Source organism: Mustelus asterias, chromosome 24 (assembly GCF_964213995.1).
Source record: "Mustelus asterias chromosome 24, sMusAst1.hap1.1, whole genome shotgun sequence".
Taxonomy (NCBI): domain Eukaryota; kingdom Metazoa; phylum Chordata; class Chondrichthyes; order Carcharhiniformes; family Triakidae; genus Mustelus; species Mustelus asterias.
The window spans coordinates 24,138,547-24,156,068 of NC_135824.1; the positions used below are offsets into that span (position 1 = coordinate 24,138,547).

The window sequence follows — 17,522 nt, forward strand, 5'->3', positions numbered from 1 at the left end:
GCTAAAGCAATATGGGGAACAGGTGAGGAGGTGGATTTGAGACCAGGGAGAGATCAGCCATGATCTAATTGAATGGCGGAGCAGGCTTTAAGGGCTGAATTTGCCGACTTCTGCTCCTAATTCCTATGTTCCTATGAGAACATTTCCTAATAAGAGTGGGGTAGAGTTTGAGTAATATTCAAGATATTATGAAGTGGACTTTATTTCAATGCAGCCTTTAAATTTAGAAAGGGGGTGCACTAGGGTGCACTTTAAACTGGAATACAGCTAACAGCTTTGGTTGTTATGTTTTAAAGTTTATTTATTGGTGTCACAAATAGTTTTACATTAACACCGTAATTAAGCTACTGTGAAAATCCCCTCGTCGCCACACTCCGGCACCTGTTCGGGTACACTGAGGGAGAATTTAGCATGGCCAATGCACCTAACTGGCACATCCTTGAGACTGTGGGAGGAAACCGGAGCACCTGAAGGAAACCCACGCAGAGAACGTGCAAACTCCACACAGACAGTGACCCAAGCCGGGTATCGAACCTGGGTCCCTGGTGCTGTGAGGCAGCAGTGCTAACCACCGTGCCACCATGTTGTCGTTATGGAACACATCTGATAAAGAAAAGTGTGTCTTGATAAATGCTTGATATTCCCTCTCTGATAGATTGAAATTGTGATCGTCACAATGCCTCAAACTCACTTAATAACTAGAATGAACATTGAAACTGATGTTTTGCTGCTCTCTCTTTGTATGAGTGGATTTGATTGGCAAAATCCATGCGTAGCATTAACTGCAAACCTGAACCAATAACAAAGGGAGAAAAATCTATTGCCAGCTGTGCACAAAGGGCCTTGTGTCTCCTTTACTGAGGGGTGATTATACCGAGAATTGATCAAGTCCTTGTGCAACTGTAAGCTTTAATAACTTGGAGCACATGAGAAAAACAGGCTACAAAATGGCACAAGAAAGCATAATTCATCAAGATTCAGTTCAAATATCCAGGCTGCCGGTCTAGATCAGTCAATCCGTTTTGTCAGAAATCTACTTCAGCTGGTCGTGAGGGATTTTCCTGAACCTCCACTGTGTTAACATATTAGTCCCTGTGGTGGGTTGGGGGGCGGGGGATGGTGGTGGTGGTGGAGGGAGTTGGAGGAAGGGTGGTGAAGGGGATTGGGTAGATGCCCATAAGGTGTTCCACCCCAGCAGACGAACTGGAGGACATCCCCTGGGAGACCCCAGGCAAGGATTGCATGAGAATAGCTCAGGAAGAATCATTACCCAAGAAATGTTAGGATTAAAACCACTTTATAATTCTTGGGTAACTATGGTGTTGACCTACCCCACTGGTCCCCTTGACTACCTTACACCACCCCTCCCCCCACACTCCTCTTTTATCCCCCACCTCCCAGCTCATCTGGACCCATCCTACCCATTTAGCTTATACATTTACCTTCGTTTCTGCCAAAGTGGCTGAGACCTTTAAACTTGCCCCCTTTCTGCCAACCAGTGCTGTGAAAAGGCCACGAGGCGCCCCTTCCCCCGATGCTGCAGTGCCGCCCTGGGGATGATGGGGTTGGAGGGGGGTGGGGTGACCTGTGTTGTGGCACAGCCAAGCGCACTCTCTGCCAGAGAGCGCATCCATTGCTCGACAGGTGTATGCCAACGGCTTGCACAGCACTTCTGCATTCGCCTTGAGCTGCCCATCCAGGCTGCCAGCCTTCAGTGTGGCACAGGAGCAGCTTCTACCCTCCATCACCACTTCTGCTGAGAGCAGAAGCTAGACCTCTGCCAACCGTTCCAGTAGCAGCGGCTGCTGCCATTTCAGCCACATTCCCCTCCACAGGGCAAATGGAATGGGCACGGAGATCCAGCTGGAAGGAGGTGAAACACCCCCACCCCACCCACCCCCACACACACACCCCTACCCCCCCCCCCACACACACACCCACACACACATACACACAGGGTCTACCAGCCGAGAAGCTGTTCTCAACATGTCTGACTGGGGCTCTGACAGCGAGTCATTGCTGAAACCTGTAGCTTCCTGGAATGAGGTCTACTTCCCCCATGGGCATATGTTTCCAGCAGCCACAAGGTAACTGCTACTAGAGGTCCACCGACCCACTCGCCTTCCCTTGCCCTGCATCTCAGCCTCTCCAAATTGTGTGGTCTCTCACCCTGTGTGGCGAGAAAGCAGGGAGGTGTGAATACCTGTAAGCTGACTTGTGACACTAATAAATAAACTGAAAAGCTGTGTATTGATCAGAATTTAGGGTTGGTTTATTTATTAGTCTCAAGTAGGCTTATATTAACACTATTGCCAATGCACCTAACCAGCACGTCTCTTAGGACTGTGGGAGGAAACCGGAGCACCCGGAGGAAACCCACGCAGACACGAGGAGAACGTGCAAACACCACACGGACAGTGACCCAAGCCGAGAATTGAACCTGCATCTCTGGCACTGAGAGGCAGCAGTGCTAACCACTGTGCCAGGGTGCTGCACGTTTCAACAAAACCTTTTTGACACTTGTATTCCACTGATCACGCATTGCAGATATAGGAGAAATCCATTAATCCAATGCAGAAAACCCTTGCTTGAGGGATCTGTCCTGTGGCGAACCCTTGAGCTGCCTCCAAGACTCCAATCTCTCGCTTTGTCCCATTCCGGTCAACACGACATCATTAGAGTGATCTAAGTGGAGCATTTGTGGGAAAGTGAAACTGCAAATGAACACCAGTATTCCATGAAATAAGTTTTTTTAAAAAAAGTTTATTTATTAGCGTAACAAATAGGCTTACATTAACACTGCAATGAAGTTACTGTGACAATCCCCTAGTCGCCACACTCTGGCGTCTTTTTGGGTACACTGAGGGAGAATTTAGCATGGCCAATCCACCTAACCAGCACGTCTTTGGAGTGTGGGAGGAAACCGGAGCACCCGGAGGAAACACACGCAGACACGGGGAGAACGTGCAAACTCCACACAGACAGTGACCCAAGCCAGGAATTGAGCCCGGGTCCCTGGCGCTGTGAGGCAGCAGTGCTAACCACTGTGCTACCCTAACCAACAAATACGAGTATGTGTTGATTATGCAAACTAACAAAATTTCACACGAGATAAGTAAAAAAGATGTCAGTCTATCTTAGTACGGCTACTCATTTTGTAAATGTTAACCAGTACCTTTGTATTATCGATCACAAATGAGGTTCTTCCAGGATTTTTGATGCATTGAAATGTATTTTTGCACTCTTGATAGGAATGTTAAATTTGCCTGTGCAAAGTAATAGTACTTATTACTTCAGTGTTTTTAGCACCTTATCAGTGCTCAGATTTTACATGAAAAAAGAGGTGGCCTAGTGGTATATGGGTCACTGAACTGGTAGTCCACAAACCTAGATCAATGCTCTGGAATTTCAAGTTCAAATCTCACCGTGGTTGGTGGTTGTATTTGAATTCTAAAATAAATCCTTTGTGGAGACGGTGGAATAGATTCCAAACACCAGCCTCTTTCTCTTTGTGATTCCCCATTATACACAATTCTGCATATGAGGATTGAGTTCCTTCACCTTTTAGTCAAATGCCCCTATTGTTGCTGGACTAGTAATCTGGGGACCCGGGTTCAAATCCAATCGTGGGATTTTCAATTAAGAGCCTGGAATTTGAAATCTAATAATAGTTTGATCTTCGGTCCTTTGGTATCACCAGATGGTTTTGCCTGCGCAGTCCTGCATTGTCGTAGAATAGAATCATAGAATCCTTACAGTGCAGGAGGAGGCCATTCGGCCCATCAAGTCTGCAGCGACAGCAATCACGCCCCCCTATCCCTGTAACCCCACACGTTTACCATGGCTAATCCATCTAACCTACACCTCTTGGGACATTAAAGGGCAATTCAGCATGGCCAAGCCACCTAACCTGCACATCTTTGGACTGTGGGAGGAAACCGGAGCACCCGGAGGAAACCCATGCAAACATGCCCTGTGGGCAGCACAGTGACACAGAGGTTAGCTTGCTGTCAGGGACCCGGGTTCAATTCCTGCTTCGGGTCTGTGTGGGTTTCCTCCCACGCTCCAAAGATGTGCCTGTTAGGGTTGATTGGCCATGTTAAATTGCCCTTCACTGTCAGGGGGGCACACAGGGTAAATAGGAACTGGGTGGGATTGTTGTCAGTGCAGGCTAGATGGGCTGAATGGACTCCTTCTTCGCTGCAGTGATTCTACATCTCTATGATTCTAATGTACAAACTCCACAGTCACCCAAGGCCAGAATTGAACCCGGGTCCCTGGAGGCAGCAGTGCTAACCACTATGCCACCGTGTATTTGCGTTTTAAATAGATTTGCCACATTTACCCAATATAAGATAGCGATAGCAAAACCCCAACCCCAATGAGAAGTAGGTTGCTAATTTTGATGGGGAAAGTTATTGGTCTACAAGAAGTGTTGCGACAATGGATAAATTGGAAGGGAAGCAGGCCACTATTTTCCAGTCCTCCTCTTTCCATTTAATGAGTACCAATGAATGCGAGGTTTTTTCTGGCTTCACACATCAATGAGCCAAGGATGTATTTGCAGAATTAATGTGATACACCGAATTACTTGTGGGACTGATGTGAATTTTAATCAAGAATTGGGGAGGAGTAAATAGAAAGTGGAGAGGAGTGAAATGAACCACAACATAAGGCCTAGGTTCGATTGCACCATGTTCACCCAAATAACATTACATGATTCAGGAAGAAATTCTTTTTTCATTCCAACAAATACAGCAGCTGTAATCTCTTAGGAGACAGAGGCGAGGGCTGAATTGTATTGTATTGTACTATTCAAGTATCCGATTGCATTAGGAAAGTATGTTTTTTACAAAATGACAATGTCAGGGCTGCAAAATCTATAATGAGGTGCCGTTTTTGAAATCTCTTCTCTCTGAACTTCCTGCCTTTCAAAGGAGACTTCACTTCACATTCTTTCTATTAAAACAACTGCATAAAAGACTCCATTACTTCCCTCTCGGTGATGGAATGAGGAACTTAAAACTGCCGCACGTCTGGGGAATGAGTTGGGTTTGTCCCCGAGCCAGCAGGAGGGTCTAATGATTCTTTCCTGATTGAATATCTCATACTGATTTCCTTCAATTGGAAATGCAGGATATTGTGGACTATTTTGTGACCCAGAATTGTGCCTCATGCATGTGTTCTGTAGTTGAATGGTTCAATGTCTTTTCATTGTTGGTTTGAGATTACGTTTTGTCGATCAATGGTGATGCATTAATGAAATATAACCGTGCATGCATGAAATGTTTGGTTGATATGAAGGCTATTAAGCCCATTGCAAAAGGCCACGTGTTCTAGAGACTGCCAACCATTGCAAGCAGCCTCTGAGTTACCCAAGCAAGTGCACAAACAATTAGAAGTAGATTTACAGACTGCAAAGTGCAGTCAATTGTAATTATTGAAGTGGTTAAAAGTGAGGTGTCCCTCAGTGCAGTTACTCATATTCACTGTATAAAGGATAGCGTACACAAGCAGACAACATCTAATATGGGCTGAGCTTTATGCTGTGAGTGAGATACGCTGCCTCAGGATTCATGATCAACCTTTTTTAAGAACACAGTTGGAGTAGGGGTTGTCCAATCAGCCCCTTGAACTTACTCCACAATTCCATACGATCATGGCTGATCATCCGCCTCCACTCCATATTCCGCTTGCTCCCCACATCCCTTTATTCCCCGAGAGATCAAAAAATCTGTCAAACTGCACCTTGAGAAAAACTCAACAATGAAGCAGTCAGAACTCTGGGACAGCAAATTGTGCTTTTGTCACGGTCATTCATGATCTTGAGTCTCAACTGACCTTGGATTATCTTGAGTAGTTAATGAGTTTAATGTCCTTCAAAATGATAGCAGCACAAGGGTGCATTAATGTTCTGATGCAGTTAAACAACATTGAATCCTACAGTGCAGAAGGAGGTCATTCGGCCCATCGAGTCTGCACCGACCACAACCCCACCCAGGCCCTACCCCCTTAACCCCACGCATTTACCCTAGCTAGTCCCTCTGACACTAAGGGGCAATTTAGCATGGCCAATCCACCTAACATGCACACCTTTGGACTGTGGGAGGAAACCCACGCAGACACGGGGCGAATGTGCAAACTCCACACAGACAATGACCCAAGCTGGGAATCGAATCTGGGTCCCTGGTGCTGTGAGGCAGCAGTGCTAGCCGCTGTGCCACCGTAAAGCTGAAATGGGTGAAATGCAACATTAAAGCTGAAAGCCGGAGTGTGGCATCTAGGGGATTTTCACAGTAACTTCATTGCAGTGTTAATGTAAGCCTACTCGTGACACTGATAAATAAACTTTAAAAACTTTTAACAGCAAAGTGGATCAATTGATGTGGTAAAGTGCCATAAGTGTTTAGTATCACAATATTTGCAATTAGTTACTGTCCTGCATCCATTAATTTAGTATATTGTAGTCTTGTGTCTTTTCATTTACATCTAGTTGCTTTCTCCACAGGCTACCCTACTTTGAAACCAGCGCAGCAACTGCATCCAATGTGAACAAGGCGGTGGAAACTCTGTTGGAGCTCATCATGAAGCGCATGGAACGGTGTGTGGACAAATCTTGGATACCTGAAGGGGTTGTAAGGTCCAATGGCCACAGCTCCACCGAACACCTAAATGCAGACGACCCAGACAAAAGCAAATGTGCTTGCTAGGTTGACCTGTGGAGGAAACCTCTTGTTAATAATTGAGCTCAACACTTATTATTTTTCTTAAACCAAATGCATGCTGCCCACCCCCTCCCCCCCGCCCCTCAAAACTAATATTTTGGTATAATGAGAATAAAATGGAGTAACGACTTATTTGCCAACCGTCTAGAAAGAAAAATGCAAGAGGTTGCAGATGCCTTGTGTGAACTACTCTCTGTACTCTTCTGTTTCGACAGGAAGTCAGGGCGGACTTGAGTGCTGGCAGTAGTTTTATTATGGGTTGGTGCAGGATCGTGCAAATAGGAGTGACAGATAAGCCATCCTTTGTCATTGCACTTCATAAAATTAATGACTACAATATGGAACCCACGGTGGTAAGAATTAACAGCCACAATCTAATCAACTGCCCAATGCACAATCTTTGCTTACACAGCCCACGTTTTACCTGGGTCTTTATGGTACATCATACGTTTATAGTCTCTCCTTTTTCTTTCACCCCACCTCCCTTTCCCGTTCCCTTTTTAAAAACATTGGGGCTTCTTCTGAAAATCGAACCTTCTCACTTGGTGTCGGAGTCATCGTTTCGGCGCTCGTTTCTGGTGCTTGTGATTAGAGCAAAACCTGCGTAGGCACAACAATAGTGCACTAGGTTTCCTTATCTTTTTAAAAAAATTGTTTAACTTCGTTACAGGTGTATGCCGAAACTACTACTGGCGCATTGCCAAGTTTTTTTTTTACGCTGGAGAGATGCCAAATTGATTAAAACCTGCCAAATACTTGATTGAAAAATGAGATTCCAGGTGGAGTTTATTGAATGAACTCCTCTTATTTGATGAAAACATTTGTTTCCCTTTTTTTTTAAAAAATAAAAAAGATGAACTTTTTATCTGCTGAGGTTTTGGAGTTGATTTGGTACATGTTGAGTTGCTGAAATGAAGGTCAGCGAGCACTTTAGTAAATGGGGCAGAGGAATCTAAATCAGTGTGACCAATCGATATGTGCTGCAGTTCGGAATTTCACAAATACTAAATTGTTTCCACTGCATTAAAAAGATTCTGGAATGTAGATGTAATTAGATTTGATACAAATTATTGTATTTTTCTCAAATGTATCTGTTTACAATGCTGTTTTAAAGAAAAGTCTTGTTCTGAAAATACTGTCAGAATATCCTTTCTAATAAAATAAAATCCCCTCCATGGTTCTGTCCTGGTTTGTATGTGGCTTGAAATGGTGATATTGGCATACGGAGAGGGGCAGTACCTGGCTTCACACTGCCTCCTGTGCGGCATGGTGCTTAGCAATGCTGCCCCGCAGCGCCTGGGACCTGGGTTCGTTTCCCAGCTTGGGTCATTGTCTGTGCGGAGTCTGACCTCCTCCCCGTGTCTGCGTGGGTTTCCTCCGGGTGCTCCAGTTTCCTCCCACGGTCCAAAAGACTGTTGGTTAGATACATCGGCCATGCTAAATTCTTCCTCAGTGTACCCGAACAGGCGTTGGAGTGTGGCGACTAGGGGATTGTCACAGTAACTTCATTGCGGTGTTGATGTAAGCCTACATGTGACACTAATAAATAAACTTGTACTACTACAATTGTACGATACAACGACCGCCCCCGGTTGAGAGTGAATTATAAATTCACAGGATGAGTAGCTATTGTTATCAGGTTTTTCTTCCAGTCATTGGTTGTTCTTGCTCAAACCTTGTATATTGATGTACTAACTGATGTAGTCAAATCAATTGCTACTCCAGCACTTGTTGCACATTTGACGACCTAATGCCCATACTCATCAATCGCATCATATGGATAATTGTGTTTGGCCAAATAGAACACCATTTTCAGATAATCGGATCAGCAAAGGTCCAGAACAACAACATTTCAATTTAGTCAATTTGTGAATAGATTCAATTAAATTACTGGAAACGTTCATTTCAAAATGTTTCTGTTGACCGGTTATTTTTGAAACTATTGGGAAATTACTGGAGCGTTTTTCATTTTCGCTTCTGACATAACTAGCAGCACGATATTTCAATAGGACACAGTGTTTTCGTTCCGTCAGCTCACAGAGAGGATTAATTGAAAGATTATACATATCAGCGTCCCAGTGTCATTGGTGAGTCCTGATGCAATTTATCTGGATAATTTGTCCACTTAATATGTTCCCTTTTCAACTAATGGAAATAGTTGGCCGGATCATTGTTAGAAGATGCTCATTTCCTGTCATTGGATACTGTCCTGGAATCTCTCGGAGATTTGTAACATCACAACAGCACTTCCCGGATAGAGCCAGGTTTACGATGCACAGATCCCAGCAAATTTAGGTGGAAGAAACTTCAACTATGACTTGTAGCGCACCATATTATCCTGAGACTTTTCCCCGCTCTTGTTTCTGGTTTGTGAAATACCTAATACAGCTCCACTTGCTATTCAAATTCATGAATAGATTGGGTGTGCTGAATTAAAGCCGTCAATGTACTTCTGTGACTACAAAATGGTGCTGGGGGACTGTGTACAGGAACAGGTGGGAAAGCAGGCAGTGAAGAGGATATAAAGATTTTACAGACAGATATAAGATAGGCTAGGAGAATGGGGCCAAAATTTGGCAGATGGAGTTTAATACGGATAAGTGTGAGGTTATCCATTTTGGCAGAAAAATTAGAAAGGCAAATTATTATCTAAATGGAAAGCAGATTCAAAATGTGTCCTGGCAGAGAGATCTTGGTGATTTTGTTCGTGAATTGCAGGACGTTGGTCTGCAGGTGCAGCATGTAATAAAATAAAAGGCAAATGGGATGTTGGCGTTATTGGCACGGGATTGGAGTATAAAAGTAGAGAAGTGTTGTTGCAATTGTATAGGGTGTTGGTGAGACCACATCTGGAGTATTGTGTCCAGTTTTGGTCTCCTTATTTGAGGAAGGATGTTGCGGCATTGGAGGCAGTTCAGAGGAGGTTCACCAGATTGATGCCGGGGATGAAAGGGTATGAGGAGAGATTAAACAGTTTGGGCTTGTACTCGTTGGAATTTAGAAGGATGAGAGGGGATCTGATCGATGTATATAAAATTTGAAAAGGGATCGATAGAGTAAGCGTAGACAATATGTTTCCTCTTATGGAGCAAACTAGAACAAGAGGTCACAGGTGTAGGTTGAGAGGTGGGGTAGATTTAAAACTGAGATGAGGAGGAACTATTCTCGCAGAGGGGTGGTACATTTGTGGATCTCATTCCCCCAAAGTGCGGTGGAGTCTGAATCGTTGAATGGTTTCAAGATGGAGACATATTTCTAATATTAAAAAAAGGATAAAGTGATATGAGGCTATCCAAAGAAGATTGCTTACTGAACATGCTTTGACTTTAAAGACAGCAGTAGAAATAGATTCCCGGCTCGGGTCACTGTCTGTGTGGAGCTTGCACATTCTCCTCGTGTCTGCGTGGGTTTCCTCCGGGTGCTCCGGTTTCCTCCCACAGTCCAAAGATGTGCTGGTTAGGTTGATTGGCCAGGTTAAAAATTGCCCCTTAGAGTCCTGAGATGCGTAGGTTAGAGGGATTAGCGGGTAAAATATGTGGGGGTAGGGCCTGGGTGGGATTGTGGTCGGTGCAGACTGGATGGGCCGAATGGCCTCCTTCTGCACTGTAGGGATTCCATGATTCCATGATTCTAAATCAGTGTCAGTGGTACTGGCTGTTAAATAAGCTTCACAATTCGGTGGAGGAATGCGTTGGGAACAGGCGGGGAGGTGGATTTGAAACGAGGGAGAGATCAGCCATGATTTGATTGAATGGCAGAGCAGGCTCGAAGAGCTGAAATTGCCGACTTCTGCTCCTCATTCCTACGTTCCTAATTGTAGCAGGAATTTGAAAGAGCCAGTGTTGCTTCCAGGCAACGTAATACAGGTGTTATCTGAACTTCCGTGATCAAAGCAGAGCCCAGATCTTTGCACGATTGATGCTAATGTTTATACTGCAACTGGTGGGGGTGTGGTGGGCAGGGAAGGGGCTAATCCTTGAAAAATTGAAAACTGCTTTTTAGGGCATGTTATATATTAAGTGGTTGCATGATTCCTTGAAGAGCCAGTCGCATGATTAGCTGCCACTGGGTTGTTTTATGGATTCCTGCTTTAGATTCCTTTTCTACTCTGTACAGGCAACAGCTCCTGCAATAAACTTGCTGTTGTTATTTTGAATCTACGTTAGCAAGCCTCATCTTTTTATTTTTGTTTAAAAACCCACAACCTCTAACATAGGACATTACAAAAAGAAAATTAGCGACAAGCCGGGATTTTGTTTCGTCGAGAGCATCGAGAAAAGATCACAAGTTTTAAAACAAAACTTCTTGGTTCCTCATATTTTGAATATTAGAAGACTGGGGAAAATTAACGGCAGGATTAAAGATTGAGGTACCAGTGAAGGGAAGACCAAGCAAGAAAAAAAATGGAATAAAACATGTTCCATTTCTTGCCATGGAAAAATAATCACGTAGACTCCTCAAAGCTGCATGGTCTGCGCACGTGTTGCAGTGTTTAGTGGCAGAGCAGGAGACTTACTACACAGTTACCATAGAATCCCTACAATGCAGAAGGAGGCCATCCAGCCCATCGAGTCTGCACCAACAACAATCTCACTTAGGCCCTATCCCCGAAAACCCTGTTAATCTCTCTAACATACCCATCCCAGGACACTAAGGGGCAATTTAGCATAGCCAATCCACCTAACCCGCACATCTTTGTTGTGTGAGAGGAAACCGGAGGAAACCCACGCATACACAGGGAGAATGTGAAAACTCTACAAAAACAGTGATCCAAGCTGGGAATTGAATCCAGGTCCCTGGAGCTGTGAAGCAGCAGTGCCAACCACTGTGCTACCCTACTGCCCACGGTGGCACAGTGTTTGAAAAGGATGGAAACTCTATGTGGCTTTAAAAGAGAGGGTTTTTCTGATCAAAGAAAGGTGGGACTCAAGGCAGTATCCGGCATATTTGAAAAGAAGGGATGCTTTGCTGCAAGGCTGGGGCCTTTTGGAAAAAAAAATCAAGTCTACATTCTCCAGGGTTAAAACAGGACTACTGGGAAGACTATATGTAAAAAAAATATACGAGTTGTGGGAATTTCTCCAGGGGAATTTCACAGTAACTTCATTGCAGTGTTAATGTAAGCCTTGCTTGTGACTAATAAACTTTATTTGCTAGTGCCTGTAAGAAAATTGATGGGTCATTAGGAGCCATGGGTCCTTTTAATGGAGAAAATAAATCACAGAGTGCCGAGCATTTTCAGTACTTTATACAAGAAATAAAATTGCAAATATGTTGCTCGTGCCAGGTTTACTCAGCACAATTGGAAGTAAAACCTTCAGTTTGCTCCGGAGCTTGGGTCATCTAGCAAAGCCAGGAACCAACACTCACGACTTGACAAAGATCCTTGAAGAGCATTATTCTCCAAAACCATTGATCATTGTGGAATGGTTCAGGTTCCATGGAAGGAATCAGACAGAAGGCGATAGTTTGTGGCAACTTTAAAAAGGCTGGCACAACATTGTGAATTTGGTGAGTCTTTAGAAGATACTCCTCGAGATTGTCTAGTCTGTGGTCTCCAAAATAAGGCTATCCAAAGAAGATTACTTACTGAACATGCTTTAACTTTAAAGGCAGCAGTAGAAATCACAGTGCCAATGGTACTGGCTGTTAAATAGGCTTCACAATTTGGGGCAGGAATGAAGATCACAAGTTGGGAACTGCCCATAAGAAGTCAAAATAGCAACAAACACATCACAGATGTGCCAAAATAGGCCATTCAGTGAGTGAATGCTGGAGCAAGGTTGTCAATGCAAGAATTGTCTAAAATGGTTCACATTGCAAAAGCTTGTTGGGTTAGATCGGCTTTCAAGGAAGAATATTCAGAAGAAGAATCTGGGTAGCATTAGAAGAAGAACAAGTTGCATTCTACAAAAATAATTTACAACATGGAAGAAAAGACTATGAAGAGGAGAATATCCAGAAAAATGATTAAGAGCTTCAACTGAATGTCTTATCCAAAAGGATGAATCACACATTCTGGATGATTCCGAAGTTAAGTGGACAATCTATTAGGATGGAGGTTGATGTAGGTGCTGCTGCATCTTTAATCCTGAGACTACATATCAACAAAGCTGAAGCATCTTCCTTTAAAACCAGCTGATGTGATTTTAAGGACATACATGAAAGAGATTGCGCTATTAAAAGATTACACCATTGTCAACATAAAGTTGAGTGGACAAACAGCAGAGTTGCCTCTCCATGTGGCAATTTTCCAGTTCTATTTGGGAGATCATGGTTGGAAAAGATAAAGCTTACAGGAATGCTGGCAACAGATTGGTCAATGCCAAAACTGACCTACAGCACCTTCTGGATAGAGTGCACCTGAAGAGAGACTGGGCTCAAACATAAAAGCATACATAGAAACATAGAAGATAGGAGCAGGAGGAGGGCATTTGGCCCTTCGGGCCTGCTCCGCCATTCATCACGATCATGGCTGATCGTCCAACTCAAAACCCTAATCTATGCTTTCTCCCCATAACCTTTGATCCCAATTGCCCCAAGTGCTATATCTAGCCGCATAGAAATGAGGGGGGTTCAAACTCCAGATAAAGCCTAATGGTCAACCAAAAAGTCTCAAAGAAAGAGTGGTGTCACATTCAATTTGTCCCAAGGTCGAAGAGGGATTAGAACGACGTGTTAACACTGATGTGTTAGATGGTTACAATGAGTGACTGGAATTAGGATAGATAGGTGCATGATGGCCAGCACAAACTCAATGGGCTGAAGGGCCTCTTTCTGTGATGTAGAACTCTGACTCTATGGTCCTCATTTCTTTCCTCACATTATACAAATTACAAAAAACACAGTCAGGAATCAGCATTCCAAGTTGCCCCTCAGGGATTTTGAATACCCAGCATTTAGCATTACCTGTGTTCTTAACACTTGACACAGCTCCATTATTAACTGCAGTCATAGAACATAAGAACAGGAGTGGGCCATCCTGTTTTGCCACTGAGGTGAGATCATGGCTGACCTGTAACCTTTGCTTTGCCCCCCCGCCCCGGCCAACATGTCTGAATACCTTAAGTTAACAAATCTAAGTTTTAAATTTAACAATCATCAATTGTGGAAGAGAGTTCCAAACTTCTGCCACCTCTTGTGAGAAGAAAGGCTTCCTAAATTCTAGAATCCCTACAGTGCAGAAGGAGGCCATTCAGCCCATTGAGTCTGCACCAACCACAATCCCACCCAAGCCCTATTCCCATAACCCCACATATTTACCCTGCTAATCCCCCTGACACTAAGGTCAATTTAGCATAGCCAATCAACCTAACCCACACATCTTTGGACTGTGGGAGGAAACTGGAGCACCCAGAGAAAACCCACGCAGATACGGGGAGAATATGCAAACCTCACACAGACGGTGACCCGAGGCCGGAACTGAACCCAGGTCCCTGGTGCTGTGAGGCAGCAGTGCTAACCACTGTGCCGCCGTGCCGCCCTAAAGTTGAGTGCTGTAATTGGTAAGATTATGCACCGTAATCCTAGACTCTTTAACAGTGGAAATAGTTTCTCTCTATCTGTTCCTTTTGGCAAATCCTCTTGACCTTCTAAAATCCAGGGACAATAACTCTCGTTTGTGTGATGTGCTCCTTCAGGTATAAATACCAGCTTTAGCCTTTTTGATTACAGATTATTTTCTATACTTGGCCCTGACATTTCATGACATTTTAATGAACTATGTACATGAATCCTTGAGTCTCTTTGGATCTCCACTATTTCTAGCTTTTCACTATTCAGGAAGTTCCCCAACCTATCCTTTTTATTGCCATGCTTTCACTGAACATTACAAAGTAATATTGATAAATTATACTTCCATCAATGTCACCTATCCTTGATTTGCAGTGGATTAATGCACTCAATTCCCTGATCAAAACTAAAGTTGCTTAAAGATTGTCGTTTGCAGTCTAATTTTCACAAGAATCAGGGTCCCCAGGCTGGATTTTATTGGGGGGAGGGGTGGACTGTTTACCCCACTGGAAATTACATAGAATAATACGCAGGGTCCTGTTCTTTGCAGACAGAAAAAGCACGTACGTATATTGCGCCTGTTTCAGCTGAACAAAATAAGTGACAGTCATTTGCTTGTTCCTTTCTTGGGGCAATGTCTTGACCAATCAGAGTTGAGTTGAATTTCAAATACTGCTTGGCAATTAACTGTCAATCACCATGAACTGGTGCATTCTCCATGGCAAAGCTTGTACCAATCAGTGTTGAACCAATCAGCACTCTCTTCTCAGGCAGTATAAATGTGTTGTTTCTCCTGACGTTGGTATTCTTGCAAATTGTCCTGATGAGTGCAAGACGAAAAGCTTTGACAAAAACCTTTTTCCCAGTTATACTCAAGATCCACTTGACTTTGCGCCAGATTTAAACTGCCATTGGGAGTGGGGTAAACTGTGACTCAGAGATCCTTAGATCTTTGTGGGTAGCTTTCTGCAAGGTCAGGCCAGTATATTTCTGTTTCCTAGTGATATTATCTGTTCTTGTGTTTTAACACCTTAGCGTCATAATATATCCATTTGCTCCAAACCTAAAACCCATTCAGATTTATTTCTGATGCTTTATAGCACTTTTGACTATGGTCATCATACAGTCATGTCAAATATTTACAAGATTAATAATGCATCAAGTCAAAGCATTATATGAACACTGGGAGATATGGAAACTGACCGATGATGGAGGATACATATGCTTAAGAAGTGGAAAATGAGTTCATTAAAAATAAATAACTGGCTTAATTAAGTATTCAATTTGAACTGTTGCCCTTTACAACCATTTTTAAATCCTTGTTGGTAAGGTAGCAGTAAAATTCCCATCAATTAAACAGAAAAAAACTCACAGTCCAGTGCTGTACCGAGGGAGTACTGCACTGTCAGAAGTGCAATCCTTTGGATGAGATGGTAAACTCAGGTTCCGTCTACCCTTTCAGATGCTGACAAAGAAGGATAAGGGAGTTATCCTCAAGTTTCCCGGTCAATATTTATCCCTCATCTAACATCATAAAGAAAAATCAAATTATCTGGTCATTATCACATCGCTGTTTGTGGGAGCTTATTGTGCAGCGAAATATTTTCACTGGTACATCTATACTTAGCAAGGGCAGCCTTCATCAGGCAAGCAGTATTTTCCCATTACCATTGGAGTCAATTATAAAGGTATAAGCTCACAATCAAGGGGCCAATGGTTGGGAAACCTTGGTGCAATCCCATGGTGCATTTCCTGTTTGCTGACAGACTCGTTTACCCTGTTGTTGCTGTTTTATGTCAACGCACAAACTGATTGGAAATTGCATCCCACATTAAGCTGTAATCAAGGGAGGTGGTGGCATAGTGGTATTGTCACTGGACTGATAATCCAGAGACCCAGGGTAATGCTCTGGGGACCCAGGTTCGAATCCCTCCATGGCAGATGGTGAAATGTGAAGTCTAATGATGATCATGAAACTATTGTCAATTGAACCATCTGGTTCACTAATGTCCTTCAGGGAAGGAAATCTGCCATTCTTACCTGTGATTCTTGGCCTATAGTGGTTGAATCTTAAATACACACAGTTCATGATTGATGAAATTAGTGATGGGCAATAAATGCTGGACCAGCCAGCAATGCCCATATCCCACAAATATTTTTTTTAAACATTTGCAAACCGGTAGATCCTGTCGGGATCAGCAGTGGTGGTTTGTTTTACTATTCAATGCTTATCATGGCGAACTCATGTTAACACCAACAGACAGAACTGTACAGCTGGAGGGATATCTGTTGGGTAAGGGCTCCTTTTCGATTAATTTTGTCATTAACAGTTAAATGAACACACTGTGGTGATTGTCCCTTTAAGGGTAACACTGCAGAGTAAGGGTCGCTTGCCCTGAATGACCAATCGGGACTCAGAGTGGGGAATCACCCCGGGGGGGAGGAGTTCTCCCAGGGCAGAGGCATTTTAGAATTAATTGCAAACACGATGCTCTTCAGATCACTGTAAATAAACCCTTTGTTGTTCGCTAGTGAAGCCTCTGATAGTGCATCATTGCATACACACATAACTGCTAATGGTAAAATGATATCACAGAATCAGGGCGGCACAGTGGTTAGCACTGCTGCCTCACAGCACCAGCGACCTGGGTTCGATTCCCGGCTTGCGTCACTGTCTGTGTGGAGTTTGCACGTTCACCCCCCGTGTCAGTGTGGGTTTCCTCCAATGGGGAGAGGGTCTGGGTGGGATTATGGTCGGTGCAGACTCGATGGGTCGAATGGCCTCCTTCTGTACTGTAGTGATTCTGTGATTTCTATGATAGAATTCTACAGTGCAGAAGGAGGCCATTTGGCCCATCGAGTCTGCACCAACCACAATCTCACCCAAGGCCTATCCCCATAACCCCATGCATTTACCCTGGCTAGTCCCCCTGACACTAAGGTGCAATTTAACATAGCCAATCCGCCTAGCCCGCACATCTTTGGAGTGTGGGAGGAAACCGGAGCACCCAGAGGAAACACACGCAGACACAGGGAGAATGTGCAAATTCCACACAGACAGTGACCCAAGCGGGAATTGAACCCAGGTCCCTGGTGCTCTGAGGCAGCAGTGCCACTGTGCTGCCCATGGTAAGATTAGAATTGGTGCCAGATAATGAGAGACAGCATCACAATTCTTTAGACTTGAAGTTTGTTCTATGCAGGGATTTGCTATTTTTGAAAATGGATCTTTTCAAATGCCTGGATGATGTGACAATCTTTCAATTGGTCAGAGTTGTGTTTTGG

The 17,522-nt window shown here is 43.8% G+C and overlaps 1 protein-coding gene across 6 annotated transcripts in view; it reads left to right on the forward strand.

Annotated features, from left to right (window-relative positions):
- The window catches only part of rab27a (RAB27A, member RAS oncogene family), a 130,524-nt gene extending 122,624 nt beyond the window's left edge, over positions 1 to 7,900 (forward strand). For 5 of the 6 annotated variants that reach the window (XM_078241461.1, XM_078241466.1, XM_078241467.1 and 2 more), the window contains one exon: positions 6,509 to 7,899. In XM_078241461.1, the coding sequence (XP_078097587.1) occupies positions 6,509 to 6,710 (202 nt within the window). In that variant the 3' untranslated portion in view covers positions 6,711 to 7,899. Of the gene's footprint in view, positions 1 to 6,508 lie in introns of all 6 variants that reach the window. The other variant, XM_078241464.1, reaches the window with a different exon arrangement.
- Positions 7,901 to 17,522: the final 9,622 nt, after the last annotated feature.